Below are 25,456 nucleotides of genomic sequence, written 5' to 3'. Positions count from 1 at the left end.
TCCCATTCTCTTTTTAAGTCCCTTCCCAATCTGTTTCTTTAAAATGCTTTGCAAACAGTCAGTAACTGTGCTCGTTATCGCCCTATCTCCGTATAGTATTTGACCCTACATCTCACTCCCCCCTCAGCTCTGGTTTAAGTTCTTCCACCACAGCCCCACAATCTCTGCACCCTTTACTGAGGGTCATCGATCTGAAATGTTGACTGGGTTTTCTTCCCACCGATTCCATTTGACTGGCTAAGCTTAGCTAAAGTCTTGTAGCATTTGAAGTTTAGGAATAAAATCAGGTGAAAGCAAGTCCCTCAATAGCAAAATGTAAATATGGACAGCAGAGTGGTGTGATAATCAGAACCAGAATCAGGCTTAATCTCACCAGCTTATGTCATGAAATTTCCTGTTTTTCCTGCAGCCAGTATATTGCAATACATAATAATAGGAAAAAACCTTAAAACGGATGGCAAAGGGGAAGAAGCTGTTCCTGAATCACTGAGTGTGTACCTTTAGGCGCCTGTACCTCCTTCCTGATGGTAGCAATGAGAAGAGGGCCTGTCCTGGGTGATGGGGGTTCTTCATGATGGACGCCGACACTTTGAGGCATGGCTCCTTGAAGATGTCCTGGATATTACAGAGGCTAGTGCCCATGATGGAGCTGGCTAAGTTTACAACTCCCTGCAGCTTACTTCGATCCTGTGCAGTAGCCCACCCCGTCCATACCAGATGGTGATGCAGCCAGTCAGAATGCTCTCCGTGGTACATCGGTAGAAACTTCCGAGTGTCTTTGGTGACACATCAAATCTCCTCAAGCTCCTAATGAAATCTAGCTGCTGCCATATCTTCTTTGTAGCTACATCGATATGTTGGGCCCAGGATAGATCCTCAGACATGTTGACACCCAGGAACTTGAAATTGCTCACTCTCTCCACCTCCGATCCCTCTAAGAGGGCTGGTGTGTGTTCCCTCGACTTCTCCTTCCTGAAGTCCACAACACTGGTGCCTCACAGTCCCAGTGAATTAGCTTTGATTCTGAATCCCAGTGCTATCTCTGTGGATTTTCTCCATGACCCCTTTTCTCTAAGTTATTTCCAGCTGAGTGGCCGGAGGACTGGGGTGGAAGTGAGTGATTTGCGTGAAGGAAAGTGGGATTAGTGTGAACACAGTGAGCTGAAGTGCCTGTTTCCTTGCTGTGTCACTGTCCAGTATCAGAGTAGAGCAGTAATTTGGAGATTTGTATGGCTGGTGTGGCTTACAGAGGAGGGTTAGGTCATTAGGGTTTTGTAAACAACAGTCAATATTTTAAAACTGAGGCATTAGTATGTATAGATACTAATATACATATTTAGGAATATGTATAGATCATTGAGTACAAGGTACTGGATGAATAGAATCTAGTGACCTTTGCATCAGCAGAGTTTCTTGAAGTATGAAAACGTTGCCTTCAAAGTTATGTATTCCGAATCTCCCGGCAACTGAGCTTCTCCAAGAGGTCCACAACTTTGACGTTGTGTTTGGAGGCTTGCGTGCCTCAATGACCCAGAGACCTATGCTGGCTGGAGTCAGGGCTTTATGCTTTGGTTCTTGGTAGGGTCACCTTTGTCAAACAGGTCAAAGGGTAGAGGTCAGACTAAGATTGGTCCACTGGTCCTCCAGTTCTGGGGGTTCAGCTCAGCGCTAATGACCCTGTCAGGCCGCTGGCGTTTAGTGCAGCAATGAAGGTCCTCCGTCTCTGGTAGTGTTCAAGGCTTCCTCCTGGCTTTCACTACTTCGGTCACTCCTCAGGAGTACAGTCGCACTCAGATGCAGGAGGATTCTTCATTGCTGTTTCGGTAACCATTTACAGAGTCACAGCCTTTTAAATCTTCTGTTTCCTGGTTGGCGTAAAAAAGATGCCATGGTGTAATTTTGAAGAAGAGTGGAGGAGCTTTTCTCAAGATTGTAGCAATGTTAGCATTCATTTCAAGACAGCTTTGGAGAGGGTTCCTAGGAGGTTCACAAAGATGATTCCGGGAATGAAAGGGTTATTATATGTCGAATGTTTGATAGCTCTGGGTCTGTACTCACTGGAATTTAGAAGAATGGGGCGGGGGGGGGGGATCTCACTGAAATCTTTCGAATATTGAAAGGCCTAGACAGCTAGATGTGGAAAAGATGTTCTTCGTGGTGAGGGAATCTAGGACAAGAGGGTACAGCCTCAGAATAGAGGGGCGTCCATTTGAAACAGATGCAGTGAAGTTACTTTAGCCAGAGGGTGATAAATTTGTGGAATTCATTATCACAGGCAGCTGTGGAGGCCAGGTGGCTGGGTATATTTACAGCAGAGATTGATAGGTTCCTGATTAGACACGGCAACAAAGGTAACGGGGAGTAGGACTGAGGATGGGAAATAAAGGTCAGCCATGATTGAATGGTGGAGCACACTCAATGGGGCAAATGGCCTAATTCTACTCCTACGTCTTATAGCCTTGTGGTCTATGGTCTAATATTTAACCCTCAATTAAAATTACTAAAATCAGATTAACAAATGATTATCAATTTGGCATCAATGGGAAATATTACACTTCAGAAGGCACAGTTAGATCTCCCAGTGTCCAGCAAGTTCTTAAATCTTGCTCTTACTCTCTTCCCTCGTTGAGAAAGCCATTTGCTAGATGATCAGTAGTTGAAACAGAATGGTTCTGGGAGCCAGTTATCCTCACTCCCAACTGCACCAGCTATCACAGAGAATCAGATCACTGTAAAATAATAGAGTTAAATGAAATTAGTCCACTTGCATATGCCTTTTTCTTTCCAGCCAGCTTTCCCCATTAAAATCAGTGGGCACTGCAGTCAGGGTCTGTGCACAGATTACTCCCGCTCAGGGTTTGTATTCTTCCCCTGCAACAACTAAGTGCAGTAGTTCAGCCTTCAGTAAAGAGTTTCAGACTTGTACACAACTGTGCCATTACATGGTGGTGATTCTGAGCAGACTGCCTGAAGTAATAGATAATTATTTAAATTCTGTGCTTTTTCCTTCTACAAACACAAAGGTGTTGAATTGGTTGTTTTAAAAAAAGGCCTTTGATACCCACCATATATGAGATTCTTTTTTGTTCTCAACAGATTGTTGGATTGACAGCGTCCGTTGGGGTTGGTGATGCCAGATCAGAAAAAGATGCAGTAGAGTATATTTTGCACATTTGTGCCAGTCTCGATGCTGAAAGCGTATCAACCGTGAACAAGAATATGGAAGAACTGGAGAAATATGTTTTTGTTTCAAAGAAACGTAAGAATTGCCTTAAACCACTCATAATCGTAAATGGAAGTTTAGATTCACCCAAGCAAGTGAAGGTTACCGGGTAAAGGCAGGACAATGGAGTTGAGAGGGACTGAGCTGATGTTAAATGGCAGAGCATACCCAATAGGCTGAATGGCCTAATTCTGCTGCTACGTCCTATGGTCTTATGATTAGCAACTTCTGTACTTCATAGAGTCATAGAACACTGCAGCACTGATGCAGGACCTTCAGCCCATCGAGTCCAGTCTGAACAGTACTATCGACCTGCATATGGATCATGGCCCTCCAGACTCCTTCCATTCATGTACCTATCCAAGTTTCGCTTAAGTGTTGACATCGAACACACACCCATCACTTGCACTGGCAGCTTGTTATACACTCTCACCACCCTCTGAGTGAAGAAGTTACCCCTCATGTTCCCCTTAACATTTTACCGTTCACCCTTCACCCATGCCCTCTAGTTCCAGTCTCACACAACCTCTGTGGAAACAGCCTGCTTGCGTTTACCCTATCTGTACCCCTCAATTTTGTTTACCTCTATCAAATCTCCTCTCAATCTTCTATGCTCCAGGGAATAACGTCCTAGCCTATTCAACTTTCCCTATAACTCAGGTCCTCAAGTCCCAGAAACATCCTTGTAAATTTTCTCTGCATTTTCTCTTATCCTATTGACATCTTTTCTGTAGGTAAGTGACCAAAACTGTACACAATGCTCCAAACTAGGCCTCACCAATGTCTTATAAAGTTCAACATATCATCCCACCTCCTGTACTCAATACTTTGATATGTGAAGGCCATTATGTCAAAAGTTTTCTTTACAGCCCCATCTACAATACTGTGCAAAAGTCTGAGCGATATATATATATATATATATATACCCAGAAAACCTACTGTAATGTATTTGTCAACGTGGAGCGGAGAGTGAGTTTGTAAATCTGGCAGGAACAAAGGGCATTGGGAATGGTGCAGGTGAAGCACCACGTGAGGGGTGTGGGACAGGTGGCACCCTCTGAGTGAAGAAGCTCCCCCTCATGTTCTCCTTAAACATTTCGCCTTTCACCCTTAACCCATGACCTCCAGTTGTAGTCTCACCCAACTTCAGTGGAAAAGGCCTGCTTGCAAAAGGCCCTATGTATACCCCTCATAATTTTAGACCATAAGACAGGAGCAGAATTAGGCTATATGGCCAATCAAGTCTGCTCTGCTATTCACTCATGGCAGATCCTTTTTTTCCCTTCCTCAGCCCTACTCCTCGGCCTTCTCCCCGTAACCTTTGATGCTGTGGCCAACCAGGAACCTATTAAGCTCTGTCTTAAATACACCCAATGACCTGGCCTCCACAGATGCCAGTGGTAACAAATTCCTCAAGTTCACCACCCTCTGGGTAAAAAAATTTCTCCGCATCTCTGTTTTAAATGGTGCCCCTCTATCCTGAGGCTGTGACCTCTTGTCCTAGACTCCCCCACCATGGGAAACATCCTTTCCACATCTACTCCGTCAGAGCCTTTCAACATCCAAAAGGTTTCAATGAGATCCCCCCTCATCGTTCTAAATTCCAGTGAGCACAGGCCCAGAGCCATCAAAAGTTTCTCATATGATAACTCTTTCATCCCTGAAATCATTCTTATGAACTGCCTCTGAACCTGCTCCAATGCCAGCATATCTTTTCTTACATAAGGAGCCCAAAACTATTAACAATACTCAAGGTGAAGCCTCACCAGTACCTTATAAAGCCTCAGCATCTCATCCTTGCTTTTATATTCCAGACTTCTTGAAATGAATGATAACATTGCATTTGCCTCCCTCATCACCGACTCAACCTGCAAGTTAACCTTTAGGGGGTTCTGCACAAGGATTCCCAAGTTCCTTTACATCTCAGATTTTTGCACATTTATCTCTACTACGAAAGTGCATGACCATGCATTTTCCAACATTGTATTTCATTTGCCACGTTTCTGCCCATTCTCCTAATCTGTCTAAGTCCTTCTGCAGCCTTCTAGTTTCCTCAGCCAATCTATGTATCATCTCCAAATCTGGCAAAAAAGTTATCTATTCCATCACCTAAATCATTGATGTACAGCATAAAAAGAAGTGGTTCCAACACCAACCCCTGCGAAACACCACTAGTCACCGGTAGCCAACCAGAAAAGAATCCTCTTAGTCCCATTCAACTGCCTTCTACCGATCAGCCAATGTTCTAACCATGCCAGTAACTTCCCTGCAATATCATGGGCTCTAAACTTAGTAAGCAGCCTCTTGTGTGGCACCCTGTCAAAGGCTTTCTGAAAGTCTAAATATACAACATCCACCGCATCCCCTTTATCTATCCTCCTTGTAATCTCCTCAAAGAATTCCAGCAGGTTTATCAGGCAAGATTTTCCCTTAAGAAAACCATGCTGACTTTGTCCTATCTTGTCCTGTGTCACCAAGTACTCCATAACCCCATCCTTAACAATTGACTTCATACCTTCCCAACCACTAAGGTCAGGCTAACTGGTCTATAATTTCCTTTCTGCTGCCTCCCTCCTTTCTTAAAGAGTAGAGAAATTTGCAATTTTCCAGTCCTCTGGAACTATGCCAGAATCCAATGATGTTTGAAAGATCATTACTAATGCCCCCACAATCTCTACTGCTACCTCTTTCAGAACCCTAGGGTGCAGTTCATCTGGTCTGGATGACTTATGTACCCTTAGGCCTTTCAGCTTTTTAAGCACCATCTTCCTTGTAATAGTAACTGCACTCACTTCTCTTCCCTCACCTTCAACACCTGGCACACTGCTAGTGTCTTCCACAGTGACGACTGATGCAAAATACTCATTTAGTTCATCTGCCGTGTCCTTGTCCCCCGTTATTACTTCTCCAACCTCGTTTTCTAGCTGTCCTATATCCACTCTCACCTCTTTTTTATTTGTTACATTTGTAACAATTGAAAATATTGCCATTTGAATATTTCTTTGTTTTTGGAATACATCTATCCTGCACCTTCCTCATTTTTTCCTAGAAACTCAAGCCATTGTTGTTGTGCTGTCATCCCTGCCAGCATTTCCTTCAAATTTACTTTGGCCAACTCCTCTCTCATACCACTGTAATTTCCTTTATTCCACTGAAGTAAATGTATGTCAGACTTTACTTTCTGTCTATCAAATTTCAAGCTGAACTCAGTCAAATTGTGATCACTGTCTCCTAAGGTTTCCTTTACCTTAAGCTCCCTAATCACCTCCGGTTCATTACATAACACACAATCGAATATAGCTGATCCCCTCATAGGCTCTATGACAAACTGCTGTAAACTGCTCGAGAGGTATTTTATCTCTTATCAATCTCTGCTTAATCTTCTACATTCTAGTCCTAACCTATTCAACCTTTCCCTATAACTCAAGTCCTCAAGTCCTCAAGTCCTGGTAACATCCTTGCAAATTTCCTCTGCACTCTTTCAATCTTATTGACATCTTTCCTGTCGGTAGGTGACCAAAACTGGACACAAAACTCCAAAGTATGCCTCACCATTGTCTTATAAAATTTCAACATACCATGCCAACTCCTGTATTCAACACATTAATTTATGAAGGCCAATGTGCAAAAAGCTTTCTTTATGATCTTATCTACCTGTGACGCTAATTTCAAAGAATTATGAATCTGTAGTCCCAGATCCCTCTATTCTACCACACTCCTCAATTCCTTACCGTTCAACGCCTGTTGATCCTCCCAAAGTTCGACACCTCATATTTGCCTACATTAAGTTCCCATCTGCCATTTTTCAGCCCATTTTTCTCACTGGTCTGGATCCCACTGCAAGCTTTCTCGCTATCCACTATACCCCAGTGTTGGTTCATCCATAAATTTGCTGTCCTGTTAACCGCATTATCATCCAGATTGTTGATATAGATGACAAACAACAGACCCAGTACTGATCCCTGAGGCACTCCACTAGTCACAGGCCTCCAGTCAGAGAGGCAACCATCTATACCACTCTCTTGACTTCTCCCACAAAGCCAATATCTAATCTAATTTACAAACTCATCTTGAATGCCAAGCGTCTGAACCTTCTTCACCAACTTCCCATGCGGGACCTTGTCAAATGCCTTACTAAAAGTCCACGTAGATAGCATCCACTGCCTTGCCTTCATCCACATTCCTGGTAATCCCACTGCTGCCTGTAAGGAGTTTGTGTGTTCTCCCAGTGACCGCATGTATTTCCTCCAGGTACTCCAGATCCAAAGACGTACCAGCTGATAGGTTAATTGATCATTGTAAATTGTCCTGTGATTGGGCTAGGGTGAAATCGGGGACTGCTGGGCGGCGACACTCAAAGGATCGGAAGGGCCTATTCCACATTGTATCTCAATGAATAAATAAACATCCCTGAAAAGCTCTCTGAGATTGTTTAGACACGATCTACCATGCACAAAGCCATGTTGATAGTCCCCGATCAGTCCTTGTCTATCCTAATCCTCATTTGTCCAGTCCCTTGGAATACCTTCAAATAACTTAATCACTACTGATGTCAGGCTCACAGGCCTATAATTTCCTAATTTTCTGGCTTATTCTTAGAGCCTTTCTTAAACAACAGAACATATCCGTCCCATATTCTACCCTGCTTTTCTTCATCAATTTCTTGGTTGTTTTTTTGCTGAGTTCATAAATGCCTCCTGAACTTAGTCCTGCTGTTATTTCTGGCAACTTTATAAGCCTCTTCTTTTGATCTACCGCTTTCTGTAACTTCTCCTCTTCACTTTTTCTTTAATGTTTTGGTGTCATGCAGGAATATTTCATTTTACTTGTGCGTGGTTTCTAACCGACGCCACTCTTTTCAGTGTGTTTTCCAAGCAACCACAGGCAGCTCTACGCTTGTACCTTCATATACAGTAAACCACAGGTCTATGATTTTCAGGGATTTTATTGAGCAGACATAGAGGTATTTCCCGTTTTGGTAGAGCCTAGGACCAGGACTATCAGCAGAAGGCCACCACTGGTAAATTCATTGTACAGTTACAAAGAAGGCTGACTCCTGGTCAGGAACGCAAGGGAGAGAGTAATAAACTCTCTGCCACTGGTTTAGATAAAACAGTTATGTTTAAGCATTGGGGGAAAGGAATAGAAAAATCAGTTAATAGTTTAAAATAATCATCCTGTTTTTGTGCTGTGTATTTTGTGGAATTTACTTCCAAATCTTGCATGACTGTTACACTGAAAAGATTTATTTACCAATGCAAGTATAGGAAGCTAACGGCTCATTAAAACGTGTCTTTTTTGTTACACTCAAAACAAAATGGGAGCATCAAGGGAGCAGCTGTGGGAATGGGAGTTAGGTCGACAGGCTTTCAGCAGAATTATCCCAAGGAAAAGTCGTCACCTGAAGCATTAACCCTGTTTTCCCCTCCACTGACGCTGCATGACATGCAGTGTATTTCCAGCTTTCTTTTTGTGTGTCAGATACCCAGATTCCAAAATATTTTGCTTAAGTAGAAAAAGGGAATGCAAATCTGGTCCCAGTGATATCAGATTTACAGTTCTGCCTACTGAAATACCAGCACGGCTTCATTAACGTTGCTGCCCTTGGGGTAAGGTTATTTCATTGATTTGCAAGCAGCTTTCAGGAAATTCCAACATGTCCTTGTGGGCAACACTGAGGCAACAGTACTCACGAGGAAATTTATTGCTGCCCACAACCCTTTATTTATAAGAATCTCTAACATGACAAACAACCCTATCTACATACAATGTCACATCAGGAGATCCCAGAGTAGATACCAAAAGTTTTATTAAGTTTCATGAGCAGACAAACATTGAAGGGAAATGGTTCTGATGGCTGGGAAGAGGCAGCTAAAAATGTATCTGTCAATGGTGCAGTAACCATACACTGGAGATGCTGGTGGGGCCAGAATTTTGGAGGCCAGCAGAGATCTTGGGAGGACATGCAATGTTTGTTGTGGAAGAGAAGGAGATGGAAGTGGTGTGTAACAGAGCTTGAAAAGTTTATAGAGAAATGGGAAAGGAGTGAAGCATTGTTTAAGTAGGGAGCAGAGAGATGGGTGAACAGGACATGCTGTGAATTTGTTCACAGGCAGCAGAGGTTACTTGAGAATAAGCTTATTGGGAGTTACAATGCAGGAGATCTTTTGCCAGGGGTGAAATGCTTCCTACATTGACGGGCACTGAGTATTTCTGTGCTCACAATGGAGCAAACCAGAGTGGAAAATTGAAACTGCTAAAACCAGCTGTTTTTTCTCAACATTGTTGTTCCTTTTGCAGAAATGAAAAAAGCTCCCAAGCGTACAAAGGATCTGTTTGCAGACATTATTATTCAAATGATGGTTCAAGTTGAACGAATGGCCAAGCATGTTTATGACATTGGTAATCTGTCGTGTATTTTCTTTTGATTCTGTTTTTATAAACACATAAAACTAAATCGCATACTTGGTACTGGATGAAATATTACCTTTTTTAAAATTAATTGTACCTTTTGAACTTTATTCAATTTCATTGCAAATGGTAATGGAAACCATATTTAATTTCAATCTGTTTTGTATTTAAATTCATATGTAGTTGTGTATTTAATTTCAAACCATATTTAATTTCATTAAATCATTTCATGGTTTTAATTTAATTTCATTTAAACCATATTTTAATTTCATTACAAATAGCAATGGAAACTTTTGCTATGCATTGGGATCGTCAGTGTTTTCCACTTGCTGATGATTTTGGTAGGGCAATTGGGATAATTTTCTAAAATGCCCCTTTTACGACCTCAACCACAGGCCTTGCCAATCAGAGCCACCATTGCTTTCAGTGTTTTCCTTGTCTTCCGCAGATAAACTGTCACACATCCAGAATCAAGACCATGGCTCTCAGAAGTATGAACAGTGGATCATCGAAGTTCAGAAAAGATGCAAAGTGCTTCAAATGCAGGACATAGAAAAGGAGCGAGAGGTTTGTCGGGCTCTCTTCACTTACACAGAGCACTTGCGGGTAAGTGCCTCTTGGACTGGTGTTAGAATGGGTTTATGTGTGTTTGATCATTGCAAAGACAAAATATTTTTCTGTGTATTGCAGTGTTTTGAGTCCCTATATACTTAAAGATTTAGATACATGCTCCACTAATCTAGTCATTGAATAAGTGTATTTGATTTGATATTGCTGTTACAATTTCAGCTGCTTTCAGCTACTTGGATGCTCAGCTCTTGAAAAGTCTCCTTAAGCCCCACCACCTCTTTTTCACTTTCTCTTTTGGAAATTTTAGTTTCATAACTCTTCTGTGCTGCATCTAGGAGCACTTTCCAAGCACTACATAAGTACAACTTGTTAAGTTTGATTATGAGCACTTGTTACGCACTTTCAAAATACCCAGCACATTCTTTAATTCTTGATAGTCAAGTAATGGTTTTCTCATCTACTGCAGTAGTGTCTTTGAAACACTTCAAGTCGAACTTATGGTCATGTGCACAAGTGTATTGAGGTTACAGGTAAAATGAAGAGTTTGTTTCAGCAGCACCAGCACCTAACACATTGAACATAAAAGATGCAGGGCAGTGACAGGGAAACGAAACACTTTTGCACTAATATCTTGTCTCTGATTGTGTAAAACACATCAATAGCCTTGTGAGAGGTTGAAGTGCAGTGTTCTGTTGCCAAGATAGGATTAGTATTGTGTGTTACGTACCCCATAACTGGGTTGCCAAACCAGCAGAAATGGATCACTCAGTTGGAGTCTGGATTACTAGAACTAAGCAAGTTTTATTAAAGAAACAAGCAACACAATACTCTAATCAAAAGGATAATAAATGCAACAGTTCAGCAATGATAAACACACATGTACACAGAATTAAGATAACAGGATTAATCAAGCTCTTTCGTTGCCTAGGGGTAAGTGACCAGTTTCAAAGTGACACAAAGTTCAGTTCAATTTAGTTCAGTTCAGTTCACAGTAATCGCTGCCGTGGGAGATGGACAGTGTGGGGGAAGGAGAGAGAGAGCAAAAACGAATGAATATTCAACACAGCTTCCACACAGACCTTCGCAGTCAGCTTTCGGGCGAGTCCTTTGTGATGTAATCTGAGGTCACTGACCGTGACCCCTCCGTTTCCAGATACGATCGTTTCCCTGCGCTGAACCTGGCACCCAGGCAAGGGTGGACACACACCAGGTTCCTGCCGATCGTGCCTTTCCACCTTGTGCGTCTATGGCCCGGTACTTCCCACCGACTTGTGAGAGACGCACCGCTTCCAGGGTCTTGTTACCTCGGGTGTCGTGTGTGACCTGCCTTAGCAAACCTGTCCCTTTTTATCCCCCAGCTGGGGTATCGCCTGTCCATCACTTCAAACAGTTCAGGGTTCAAAGGGGGAGCTGCTCTTGACAGCTCTCCTTCCTTCATTAACATCTCCAAATGCTGCTCCATTGTTTTCCTTATCCCTCTCTCTCCTGAAGACAGGTGGCAGACCAACTGCTGATTCCACTGGTGCCAGCCCAGGCCAGCTACATCTTAATCTATGTGTATTCTTGTCACACTTCCCCCCTTTAAGGATTTTTACCGGGGGATAAAAATTACAAACATGAATACGTTACTTGATACACACAAATATACATCTTTATCAGCTATTTGGCTAATACAGCTAATTTGAAGTTGTCAACACCTGGCAGACAGTCAGCCATCACATTTCCTGTTCCTTTTATATGTGGTATTAATAATCCCTTAGACCAGGCTCCAACTTATCAAACTTCATAGTGGCCAAAAACACTGATGAATTGCGATCAATGTAACCTCTCATTTGGTTTTGTCCCGGACCACAATAACAAGGGCCGTCCCATTCCGACTTAGTTTTCTCTCGCAAGGGCTTAGTAGGAGGGGGAGGGGTAGTAACCGCAGAGTTATTGCTAAAATTCCTACAGTACCCCACCATCTCCAAGAGCCTTCTGAGGACCCTCTTGTCTGTCGGGGTTGGGATGTCAGCGATAGCCTGCACTGTAGCTTGCATCGCTGCCAGCTGCCCCTGTGTCACCACAATTCCCAGGTAAGTGACCTTCGTGTGGCCGAACTCATTTTTTCCAAGGTTCACTATCAAGCTGGCTTCAGACAGCCGTATTACATCACCAATACACACCTCTGTGTTCGTCAGCCCTTTTGTCACAGAATTACTCATTCTATATGAGTGTTGCCCGCTAGGCTGGCTTAGTGTAACAGACACCACCCAACGTCCCAGTTCTTTGCATCGCCTCGGGACAATCAAACACACGGGTGCGAGTCGTTTAATTACTTCTCCTAAAGAGTTGCTTTGTTCGGGGATTAAGGGAGAGACCTTATCAGCAGAGCTGGCCAAAACAATAGCCTTTTCCCATCTGGTCGATACCATACTCATCTTTTCAAAATGTTTTTTTTTCTCTTATCAGGGGGACCCTTGCTTCATTGATTTCCGCACTAACACCGACTAGGTTTGTTAGTATATCAAAAGCCTGTGACCGTCTCAGTTCGCGTCGGCCATAATCAATAACATCCTTCCTCCGGTGCAGCTGGTAAACCTCTTTCATGATTCCACCAACTGTTTTCTCCAGCACCACAAAATGTCCACCGAGGGGTACCTTGCGGGCCAGGTTAAAAACCTCATCCCCATAACTCTTTTGCACCACCCCCCATTCCTCATCTGCAGGTACGGTACCTGGGTTCCCTTTCTTCCTTAGCACTTCCTCCTCCATACAATAGCCTACTAGTTCCCTTGTTAAGTCTGTGTCAGAGAGAGCTGTCTCTGCCAAAACCATCAGCCCCTCGTCTCGCTCCTGCGCCTGCACAAATTCTTTCCTGGTTAATGCTACGTCTGTCCCAGCTCCCTCACTACCTCTTGTCTCACTACACTCCGTCTTTTCACTTTCTACCCCCTTCTCGTTCAAGGCTGGCAGAAACGTCTCAGCTAAATTTACTACCACAGTCCCGTGATAAACCTGTGAGTCCATGGGCGGGGCCTCAATGCTGGCAGGCTGACCTGTCAATCTCACTGCTTCGAACACGATTCCCCCGGCGAGGTCATTCCACGCCTTTCATTGGTAATTCGGACCTCACCCCGATCGTGACTAGTCCAGAGACCAGGTTGCTTTGTAAGTGTATCTGGTGCAAAGGGACTGTCTCTGTCCCTTCTCCGATACCTTTGACCTTGACCTCCCCAGTCTGGGTCTCTGAGCTAAACTCTAATACACTCTTCAGTATTAGTGACTGACAAGCTCCCGTGTCTCCCCAGATCCGCACTGGAACTGGTTTTAACCCCTCCTTCACCGACACCAATCCGGCCAAGATAAACCTCTTGCGCCCTTCCTGAACTTTGGCAGACCTGTCCTTCCCTAGCAGTTCGTTTACCAGCTCGATACAGCCAGTCAAAATCGCTGTTTTTCCTTTTCCCATCTCCTTCTTTGGGGCCAAGCACCTGGACGCAAAGTGTCCAACTTGCCCGCAATTATAACAGACGACCCCAGGAGACTTCCTACCAGACTGCTCCCGGTCTACCTTATCCTCACTAGTCCCCGGCTTACTTTCTGACTTTTCTGGCGGACTCTCCCCGCCATCCTGACTACCATTCTGGTAGCCTTTACTCGGGGCAAGCTTCATTTTATGCGTCAACGCATACTCATCTGCTAACTTAGCAGTTGCGGCTAACGTGGCTGCCTCTTTCTCATCTAGGTAGGGTCTCATACCCTCAGGGACACAACCTTTAAACTGCTCAATCAGGATCAGCTGTAGCAGTCTGTCATAATCCCCCTCTACCCCCTTCGAGGCGCACCAACGCTCACAATATGTCTGCATCTCACGGGCAAACTCTAAATACGTGTGGTCCCACTGCTTCCTCGCATTCCGGAACCTCTGCCGGTATGCCTCCGAGACCAACTCATAAATCCTGAGGATGGCCTCTTTCACCACCTCATACCTCTGGGCATCTTCCGTGGACAAAGCTGAGTAAGCTTCTTGGGCTTTCCCTTTCAGTACACTCTGAAGCAAAACAACCCACTTATCCCTCGGCCAGTCCTGACTTGTAGCAACTTTTTCGAAATGGAGAAAGTACCGATCCACGTCGGTATTGTCAAATGGGGGAACCAGCCTAACCTCCTGGGTTGCCCGGAACCCTCCACCTTGGTTCGGCACGGGCCCCTGCTCTGCCCTTATCTTTAACTTCTCCAGCTCGAATTCCCTTTCCCTCTGTTTCTCCTCTCGCTCCAGCTGTCTCTCTCTCTCTCTCCTGCCTTTCTAACTCTCTCTTTCTCCCGCCTTTCTAACTGCTTCTCTTCGTGTTCTAACTGCCGTACCTGGAACTCGTGCTTGAGTCTCAGTTTTGCAAGCTGCACCTGTACCGCGTCTCCGGCAGGTTTTTCAATAGACACCACCTCCAGCTCGCCTTGGGGAAACACACCTTTAGATACATAGTGCTCTACGATAGCTCTGTGTACCTCCTCTCTCCTCATTGTCGACTTCCCCTTAGCAAGATTCAACCGTTTGGCCACAGCTACCAATTCCGATTTCCTGGCATCCTCTAATGCCTCCAAGGTCGGCGCCTTTATAATTTCCTCAGCCTCCATTTCTGCTGTTTGTCTTTTTCTTTCGGGAATTTTGACCCAATCAATTTACTCCGTCCCAAATTTAGCGTTCAAAATCCTGGACGAGCCCCCACTTATGTTACGTACCCCGTAACTGGGTTGCCAAACCAGCAGAAATGGATCACTCAGTTGGAGTCTGGATTACTAGAACTAAGAAAGTTTTATTAAAGAAACAAACAACACAGTACTCTAATCAAAAGGATAATGAATGCAACAGTTCAGCAATGATAAACATACATGTGCACAGAATTCAGATAACAGGATCAATCAAGCTCTATTGTCATCTAGGGGTAAATGACCAGTTTCAAAGTGACACAAAGTTCAGTTCAATTTAGTTCAGTTCAGTTTGCAGTAATCGCTGCCGTGGGAGATGGACAGTGTGGGGGAAGGAGAGAGAGAGCAAAAACGAATGAATATTCAACACAGCTTCCACACAGACCTTCGCAGTCAGCTTTCAGGCGAGTCCTTTGTGATGTCATCTGAGGTCACCGACCGTGACCCCTCCGTTTCCAGATACGATCGTTTCCCTGCGCTGAACCTGGCACCCAGGCAAGGGTGGGCACACACCAGGTTCCTGCCGATCGTGCCTTTCCACCCTGTGCGTTTATAGCCCGGTACTTCCCACCGACTTGTGAGAGACGCACCGCTTCCAGGGTCTTGTTACCTCGGGTGTCGTGTGTGGGTCGCCTTAGCGAACCTGTCCCTTTTTATCCCCCTGCTGGGGTATCGCCTGTCCATCACTTCAAACAGTTCAGGGTTCAAAGGGGGAGCTGATCTTGACAGCTCTCCTTCCCCTTCATTAACATCTCCAAATGCTGCTCCATTGTTTTCCTTATCTCTCTCTCTCCTGAAGACAGGTGGCAGACCAACTGCTGATTCCACTGGTGCCAGCCCAGGACAGCTACATCTTAATCTACGTGTATTCTTGTCACATGTGCAAGAATCTGAAACATAGAAACATAGAAAACCTACAGCACAATACAGGCCCTTCGGCCCACAAAGCTGTGCCGAACATGTCCCTACCTTAGAAATTACTAGGCTTACCCATAGCCCCCTATTTTTTTAAGCTCCATGTACCTATCCAAAAGTCTCTTAAAAGACCCTATCGTATCTGCTTCCACCACCGTTGCTGGCAGCCCATTCCACGCACTCACCACTCTCTGAGTAAAAAAAACTTACCCCTGACATCTCCTCTGTACCTACTCCCCAGCACCTTAAACCTGTGTCCTCTTGTGGCAACCATTTCAGCCCTGGGAAAAAGCCTCTGAATATCCACACGATCAATGCCTCTCATCATCTTATACATCTCTATCAGGTCACCTTTCATCCTCTGTCACTCCAAGGAGAAAAGGCCAAGTTCACTCAACCTGTTTTCATAAGGCATGCTCCCCAATCCAGGCAACATCCTTGTAAATCTCCTCTGCACCCTTTCTATGGTTTCCACATCCTTCCTGTAGTGAGACGACCAGAACTGAGCACAGTACTCCAAGAGGGGTCTGACCAGGGTCCTGTATAGCTGCAACATTACCTCTCGGCTCCCAAAGGCCAAAACACCATATGCCTGCTTAACCACAGAGTCAACCTATGCAGCTACTTTGAGCGTCCTATGGACTCGGACCCCAAGGTCCCTCTGATCCTCCACACTGCCAAGAGCGTTACTATTAATACCATATTCTGCCATCATATTTGACCTATCAAAATGAACCACTTCACACTTATCTGATGTTTATTTATTTATTTATCACAAATCTGATGGTTATTTATTTATTTATTGAGATACAGGGTGGAATAATCCCTTCCAGCCCTTCGAACCACACCACCCCGCAATCCCCCGATTTAATCCTGACCTAATCACAGGACAATTTACAACGACCAGTTAACCTACTGACCGGTATGACTTTGGACTGAGGGAGGAAAGCAGCTTCTTGAAGCTGGAAGTGTGGGACTTCAGGCTTCTGCACCTCCTGCCAGGAGGTATCAGTGAGATGTGGGCCTGACCTGGGTGGCAGAGGTCGCTGATGATAGACCCTCCTTTAACCATACTCTATTCTCACCCTTAGAAATACAACGATGCTCTGATTATCAATGACGATGCACACACCAAAGATGCAGTAAACTACCTGGATCGTTTCTTCACTAACGTGAAAGAAGGCAGATATGATAAGACAGAGCAGGCACTTACTGCTTTATTTGAAGGTAAAAGATTTATTGTTCTTTAATCAGGCACCATAGATTTTGTTGCTTCTTTGAAATCTGATTTGTCAAAAAAGTTTTAAGCAATATTTATTGATTTAATTTGAAATTTGGAATGTAAAGAAGGTAATTTATGAATTGGTATAAAACATCTGACAAAATATAGCAATATATATAACTGAATAATTAACTCTCATTGGATTGCTGCTAATTTAAAATTGTGACGTTGGCTTGAGATGGCCATCCTGAGGGCCTGCCTCTGCTTTCTCACAGCCATGCAGCCTGTACACCAATATGCATTGTATGCCAGTTCAACAAGAGAGTGGGAAGTTGTAGCACCGTGGGTGAATTGCCCCAGGGCTTGAGGGAGACAGCCTCGGGCTACCAGGATGCATCAGCCTAAGCCCTTGTTAGCTATTAGCCGTCTCTCCACAAGAGCAGCTGTCTTTGAAAACAACTGTGAAAGGGGGCACTTTGAGTAGGTCTTACACAGAGAAGACCACATAGTTGATTGAGGCTTTCAGATTACAAGGAGATTGGGCACTGTCAGACCTGATCTTAGATCCGGGGAGGGTGTGGGGGACAGGGCACAAACCTTCTTGGACTGAATGCTGCATCTTAAACATTTTGCTTCATTTGTCCTTCTGACTCTAGCCCTACCATTATTAATAAAAGTGTGTTTCATCAAAGTGATTAAATGAATCATATTTTACCAAACCCAGTTTTCATTGATGAGCAAAATTTCTATTTTTCAAATCTTAGGGAAAATCTTAATCAGGAGCAGGTTTTGTACTGTGGGATGTGAGAGTGTTTAGCATTATAAGAGTTAATATTATTTATTGATCTTTATGCACTGCATTAAGCAATTTTCTCATTTTTGTCCTCAGCAAAGAAACAGGAGCTAAAGAGAATTGAAGCTGACCCAGCGAATGAAAATCCCAAATTGGGTGAAGTGAGGAGGATTCTGTGTGAGGAGTATCAGAGAAACCCAAAATCCAAAACCATCATGTTCGTCAGAACCAGAGCTCTTGCTGAGGTAGGCTCCCTTCAGCTGTTCGAAACAGTTTTATTTCATGTATTGCATCGGAGCCAGCATTAATTTTAAACAGTGTACAGGGGGGATGACTCTAAATTCTCCAGTCTAGTCATGTAAACTGTAATCTCTAATCCATGGAATCATTCTGAAAAATGTCTTTTGTGTCCTCTCCAAAGCCATCAATTGTTCCCAAAGAAGAGAGAATCTGTTTTGTGTGTGTTAATTGTTCCCAAAGAATGATTTGATCATTTTTTTAAAGAAATCCAGTATTAAAGTGTCCAATCCCTAAAAAAATTCAGAGCAAGATGACTTAATTGAACAGAAGAGTAAGCCTGAGTGGCTATTATGTTTGTTGGAGAAAGTAAACTTTTTTTCAATATTAACGTTCAAATTAATCTTGCATGGAAGCAGGCAGAACAAGAAAGTCAGCCTTTTTGATTTGGGGAGGTTAGTTACATTTTTGAGGCATTTTTGTTAACTGAAAAATCAAGGGCTGCATGGGAGGGAAGAGTTTGATTGGTCTCTGTGTAGGTTAAAGGGTCGGCATGATATCGCTAGGCGAAAGGTCTGCTCTCTGTGAATTTTATTCCTCTTTATATGCAGGCGTTCATAAATTGGTTAAAAGAAACTGCGGCACTGTCATTCTTAAAACCTGAAATGTTGTTGGGACGATCAAAGAACACAGGTAATTGCACCATTTGTTTAATTATTAGATCTGTAATGCTGATAAATTTTTGCACTCAGTGCAAGGATATTGAATTTTAAACTTGAGGATTTAAATTTGAGTGGTTTCCATACATTGAGGAAAGAAACTGTTCCCACCATGAGAGGCTGGGTAGCCAGTGGTGACAGATTTGATCATTTGATAGAGAACCACAGGTCACACAATGGCAGTGGTTATTGTGATCTAATAAGGTTGTGTGGTATTTCATGGTAACTTTTAAATGGTATTTGTACAATCACTTGAGAAGCATTGTATTTTTCATTAACTTTCTTTAAATGTCCTGAACTAAGGAATGATTTGAGTCAAACAGATTGGTGGCTCTGCATCCTCAGCCCCTTACTCTGTTCTCAGTGCACGTGTGACTGGGTGACCAGATTCTGTCTAATTCCATCTACAAGTTTTCAGATGATACCACCATAGTGGGTTCTGTCTGAAATAATGATGTTGAAGTGCGGGTGTCATGACAATAACCTTTCCCTCAATATCAGCAGAACAAAAGAGATGGTCATTGTGGGCTGGTGCACTTGTTCCTGTTGACATCAACAGTTCCTGAGCTGAGGATCCATTTCCTGGGACTGAACACCACCGGCAGCCTGTCCTGGCCCAGCCACAATGACGCCAGGACCACAAAGACCCACCAGTGCCTCTACTTCCTCAGGAGGCTAAAGAAACTTGGCATCTCCCCTTTGACCCTGACCAATTTTTGCTGATGCATCATGGAAAACTTTCTATCCAGATGCATCATAGCCTGGTGAGGCAACTACTCAGTCCATTACCGCAAGAAACTTCAGAGAGTTGTCGACACTGTTTGGCCAATCACAGAAATTAGCTTCCCCTCCACTAACCCGATCTGTACCTCGCGCTACCTCAATAAGGCAGCCAACATAATGAACTCAGACATACTCTCTTCCTAACCTTTGTATCAAGGAAAAGATACAAAAGTCTGAAAGCATGTAGCACCAGGCTCAAGGACCATTCAACATCCATGTAACAGTCCCCTGCTACGATAAGATGATCTACTCACTGTGACCTTGCACCTTACTGTCTTCCTGCACTCTAACTTTTCCCTAACACTTTAATCTGCACTCTTGTTGTTTTAACTTGTAAAGCACTTTGAACTGCATCATTTGCATGAGGAGTGCTCTATAAATAAGTTGTTGTTACTCATTATTTCTTCTCAACTCAAGCTGGTAAAACCTGAGGTACGGGCATAGCCTAGTACACTCATTTCTCAATTGCTAGGAGCTTTCAGACTATTCTAGTAGTGTTTAATGTTGTGGCTTTCTGGAGATTTACATAGTTATTACTGTGTAGCCTTAATTATTTAATGCTATTGAGACTTCGGGATGACACCAGTTGTTGACATCACTATCAGCACAATGTATGCCTTGTTCATGTTCCAAAGTCTTTTTACTTCCTCTTTTAATTCAGCATATTTCTGGTGTTTTTCACTTATTAATTTTTGTAAGTTATGTGTGTTTGGTATGGCTATATCTATTAAATAAGTTGTTCTTCTTGTTTATCTTGTAATATTATATTAAGGTGGTTATTATGGATTGTCCTATCTGTAATAATGGATTGGTCGTAATATAATTTGTGGTATTCTGACCCTAAGACTGGATCAGGCTTGTATTTATAGTAAGGTGTGATTTGTTTTATGAGTTTGTATTCTAATATTATTATTATTAAATAGCATTAGCTCCCCATTTCGTGCCTGCTAATTGTTTTCAAGAGAGATTTGCGAGAGCCAACTTTCCCTTGGAGTTTTTGGACGTGGGTGGCAAATGAGAGCGTCCTGTCCAGTGTCACGCCCAGGTGAATTGGAGTCGGATGGTGTTCGAGCTCTGTCCCACACCAGAAGATCTTGAGTTTCCGAGCTTCTTCTCGATTACTACTACCTCAATGCATTGTTGTATTGCATTGATCTGATGAACAATATGAAAGACAAGTTTTTCACTGCTCCTCATGATAATAAGCCAATAACCAGAGGTCAGATAGGACAAAGACGGCAGATTTCCATCTTTGAGGTTTTTGTACGATGTCTCAGTTTCATTGTTACCATGATTAACCTTACGTTCCAGAATTACTTAACTCATCATAGCTTGTCACACCGGAGAGCCAGCCACTCTAGTGTTGTTTGGTTGATGTTGAGCAGGCCAGTGTCAGCTAAATCAGGTGAGAGTGGGCAGTTGCGCAGAACGTGTTCAATGTTCTGCATCCTTTCGCCACACTCACAGGATTCGCTGGTCTTTAAACCCCACTTCACCATATTGTCTCCCGTCCTACAAACTCCCGCTCTCGCTCTGTTGAGAGTGAACCACTTCCGTCTGTCAAGCAGTGCCCTGTCTGGTAACATTTCTCTGTGGTCTTGCACTGTATTGTTTGGTGGGGTTCTGGCTTCTGTTTGTTGCCAGAGATCAATCCTGTACGTTTGGGGGGATGTTCCGTGCGGTAGTTCCTCCACAGTAGAAAAGCTTTTCCTCAATTTTAGGCGGTTGGAAACTGGCACATGATGGTGCAGTGGGTGCAGTGGATCCGAGTTCTGTTTACCTTTTTTCAATTTTTGTTGTAGTGTGTTGTCGGATCTCTGGGGGAGCAATGCTGCAAGTCTGTAAATGATGTTTGTGGGTGTGGGGTACAGTGTGCCCGTGATTATTCAGCAGGCTTCGTTAAGCAACGGGTCTATTTTCTTCACATGGGCTGATCTGCCCCACACAGATGCACAGTATTCTGCAGGTGCATAGCAGAGTGCTAGGGCAGTTGATCTAAGTGTGTGAGCATTAGCTCCCCATTTCATGCCTGCCAATTTTTTCAAGAGACAATTGCGAGAGCCAACTTTCCCTTGGAGTTTTTGGAAGTGGGTGGCAAATGAGAGTGTCCTATCCAGTGTCACGCCCAGGTGAATTTGAGTCGGATGGTGTTCGAGCTCCTTCCCACACCAAAAGATCTTGAGTTTCTGAGCTGCTTCTCGATTACTCAGGTGGAATGCACACACTTGAGTTTTTGATGGATTTCAGTTCAGAGACCATTTTTCATAATACTGCTTCATTGCTTCGAGGACTGCTGTAAGTCATATTTCAACTTCTTGGAAGGAGTTAGCTTGTGTTGCTATGCATAGGTCGTCTGCATAGATAAACCTGCGTGTGTTAGGAAAGGTTGGTTGGTCGTTTGTGTAAACATTAAATAGTAGAGGTGCCAGGACTGATCCCTGTGGTAGTCCGTTCTTTTGTGGACGCCATCTACTCTTAATTCCATTCATTTCTACATAAAATCTGCAATTTTCTGGGAGGCTTCTTACTACTTTGACTGGTTTCATTCTTTAACATTTTGGATAATTTCAGTAGAAGGCCTCTGTGATTCACAGTGTTGTATGCTGCTGTTAAGTCAACGAATACTACCCCTGTAATTTGTTGCATTTCAAAGCCATCCTCAATATACTGGGTTAAATTTAGGGTTTGACCGCAACAAGAGCAGCCTGGCCTGAACTAAGGGGGATATTCTTTTCAGTATGAGTCTCTTGTAGAGTTTATAGGGGGTGCAGAGCAAGGAAATCGGTCTGTAATTTTTAGGAATGTTGGGGTCTTTATTGGGTTTTAGGAGAAAAACAACTTTGGCTCTTCAGGAACGTTCACGCCATAACCCTGTTAATCCGAAAGGAGACCAACCCTGACATTACGTGCCAGACCAAGTGATCCAGTGGGTGGTAAAAGGATAAAAAGGATTACTTAACTGAGTTTAATATTCCCCAGCTGCAGTGGGATTTGAACTCTCATTTCTGAATCATCAGCCAGAACCCTATCCATTAGACTTGAATCTGAACCACAACACCATCATTTAGGGGCGCCATGGTGGCATAGTGGTTGGCGCAATGCTATTACAGCTGGGGGCATCAGAGTTTAATTCCGGCACTGTTTGTCCTCCCCGTGAACTTGTGGGTTTCCGCCCAGAGTCCAAAGACATATATGTTAGTAGGTTAATTGACCATTGTAAATTGTCCTGTGATTAGGCTAGGGTTAAATAGGTGGGTAGCTGCGGGTGGGGGGTGCAGCTCATTGGGCTGGAAAGGCCTGTTTCGTGCTGTATCTCTAAATAAATTGATAGAGAGATAAGTCAGTCCGTCCATCTGGATTTCCTGTGGCTTTAGGTGAAGAGTAGGAGGAGAGGAACTAACTGGACTAATGTTTCTACTTTATATAACAACCCGTCTCATTGGTAGGTTATGATTAAAGCAACATCTTCCAGGCAGCACATTCCACATTACAACGTCATAACAATTCTCTTATTGCCTTGGGTGGCTTAGCCAAGGAAATCAACTCTACGTGCTCTGATACCAAATAGAAACGGTTCTTAGCAGTGGATTTAAAATGCTGAAAGAGAAGCCTTTCATTGTTTCATATCACTACCACACTGAATAGCTATCCCTCGTGCACAGCTTTTCAATCAGAAAAATTCTGATCATCCATATATAATCTAGACCTATGAGTGTATTTACAATGCGAACTTGTACTGATACGAGTAATAAAGTAAAATGGCCCAACAGTGGAATATTTATAAAACCAAGTGACAACCAGCTACGCAAGGAGAGGTTAGTTGGACGAAAGTCATAAAGGTAAGGGTTGCATTTCTGCACTGACTTTCACAGACTTTCTTTGTCCCAAAGCAATTTGCAGCCAACATACAAAGTGTTTTTGAAGTGGAGGCATTGTTGCAACGAAGTTTATTCAAAACAGACAATGCCATTCAAAGAAATGGAGTGATTTAAGGACAGAATCCAAGAACTTGTGTCCTTGATGGCTGAAGGCAGAGATACCAATGGGTGGACCAATTAAAACACGGGCTGAATAGGAGACCAGAATTGGAGATGTATCGAAAGATAGTGGGGATTGTAGTGAATGGAGTAGAGGGCAGGAAGGCTTTCTACTGGAGACACTGTGTTGTAAAGGTGTTACCTTCTATTAACCTAATATTGTAGATGACCAGTCATTTTAGCAACTTTTTTTCCCCTACAGGAATGACTCTCCCCTCACAAAAAGGAGTGCTGACCTCCTTTAGAAATGAATTTACAGGATGCAACATCATTGTGGCAACATCTGTTGCTGATGAAGGAATCGACATTGCACAATGCAACCTTGTGCTGCTGTACGAATATGTTGGAAATGTTATAAAAATGATCCAAACAAGAGGTAACGTCCCTGACTGCTGATAAACTGATCCATTATTCCTATGGAACCTAACACATTTACTGTGAGAATGATGTGCTGATGTTACTAATTGATAACTCTATTAATTAGCAACCAGGAAGCTCGATTAGTATAAATGACATCACTATGTACTGAGTGGAGTGAGTTGGTCCTAAATTATTTCCCATTAAGGTGCAACAGGTGGATGTGTTAGGGATTCATTGCCTCGCGTCACTTTGTGATAAATTTTATGTGGTAGTTCTGTAAAAGACACAATTTAAATACAAGCTGTTGATACTGTCGTAGGCCGTGGAAGAGCACAAGACAGCAAGTGCATTCTTATTACCAGCAAGGAAGAACAAATAGAAAAAGAAAGGATCAATGCTATACAAGAGAAGATAATGTACGAAGCTATAAAGAAATTGCAACAATGGGACAAGAAAACATTTATCAAAAAGGTAATAATAAAAATTAGAGCTGATCAATTCCAGGAGTCTGGGAGGCACGAGCAGCAATTTGAAAAATGTGATTTGCAAAACTCATAAGTGCATTTTATTTCTAAAATTCCACGTTATAATATTATGGGAAAGTGTTAAACCCATACTTAGTGCAAGAGCTAGGCAGAGGCTCGAGTCTAGAAACTGCTCACAAATTTCTTGAAATATGTCTTATTAGTCACTGACATTTTATTACATATGGATTTGAAAATGCAATAACTTAACAAATTTTCTGTCAACTGACGGACATTCAGTGCGAACGATACGTAAAAACATTTGATCCACTGGGTCCCTCTAGCGTTTTGGTTCTTGTCCCAGATGACAGCACCTGCAGACTCTTCTGTCACCCACCCGTACTGAACATAGAGATCAGCCTCAAAGATTCATTTGTTATCACATATACAACTCTGAGATTCATCTTCTCCAGAAAACCACAAAACAAAGAAAGAACATGAATGTCTTTCAGGGAGAAACATCAAACACACTCTCCCAACAAAAAAAGAATCATCAGCCCCCAAATCCCCCCTCCCCCACTGCACAAAGCGGGACAAGAGCATTGACCCCGGCCCCCTCCCCTCACACAGCAAAACAGAAAAAAATACAGAATATAAAAGCATAAGTCTGAAAAAATCTGCAGTCTGGAAACAGAACAGCAGAAATGCAGAAGCAAGATAACATCTTCCAACATCATCAGAAGAGCGGGACACGACGTGAGGCAGAGGCCTAACCGCCTCTGTTTTGTTTAAATATAAATAACCTGGTTATTTAGTGTTCCCTTTAATGCTGATCCAGAAAAAATATTTAGATAAACATTATCACAAACTGGATCACACAAAATTTTCCACCAGATTTACTTTACTGCATGTATATGTGTTTAGCAGTTCAGGCCCAGAGACCTACCACCTTGAACAGTGAATGCAAAATCATCTTCCCATTCTGTTTTACAAAACTTGTTTTCTTATTCAGAGCTTTTTTGAAAACTTTGAT

General features: G+C 43.1%; 1 protein-coding gene across 1 annotated transcript in view; it reads left to right on the top strand.

Moving 5' to 3' along the window:
* Window positions 1-25,456, top strand: part of rigi (RNA sensor RIG-I) — an 82,697-nt gene that overhangs the window by 41,252 nt on the left and 15,989 nt on the right. The window contains exons 9-16 of the mRNA XM_072258146.1: window positions 3,097-3,259; window positions 9,524-9,625; window positions 10,083-10,240; window positions 16,900-17,035; window positions 17,920-18,068; window positions 18,672-18,753; window positions 23,802-23,975; window positions 24,279-24,430. Of these exons, the coding sequence (XP_072114247.1) occupies window positions 3,097-3,259; window positions 9,524-9,625; window positions 10,083-10,240; window positions 16,900-17,035; window positions 17,920-18,068; window positions 18,672-18,753; window positions 23,802-23,975; window positions 24,279-24,430 (1,116 nt within the window). The remainder of the gene's footprint in view (window positions 1-3,096; window positions 3,260-9,523; window positions 9,626-10,082; window positions 10,241-16,899; window positions 17,036-17,919; window positions 18,069-18,671; window positions 18,754-23,801; window positions 23,976-24,278; window positions 24,431-25,456) is intronic.

This window comes from Mobula birostris, chromosome 5 (genome assembly GCF_030028105.1).
Source record: "Mobula birostris isolate sMobBir1 chromosome 5, sMobBir1.hap1, whole genome shotgun sequence".
NCBI lineage: Eukaryota > Metazoa > Chordata > Chondrichthyes > Myliobatiformes > Myliobatidae > Mobula > Mobula birostris.
This window is presented reverse-complemented; position numbering and strand designations above follow the sequence as displayed.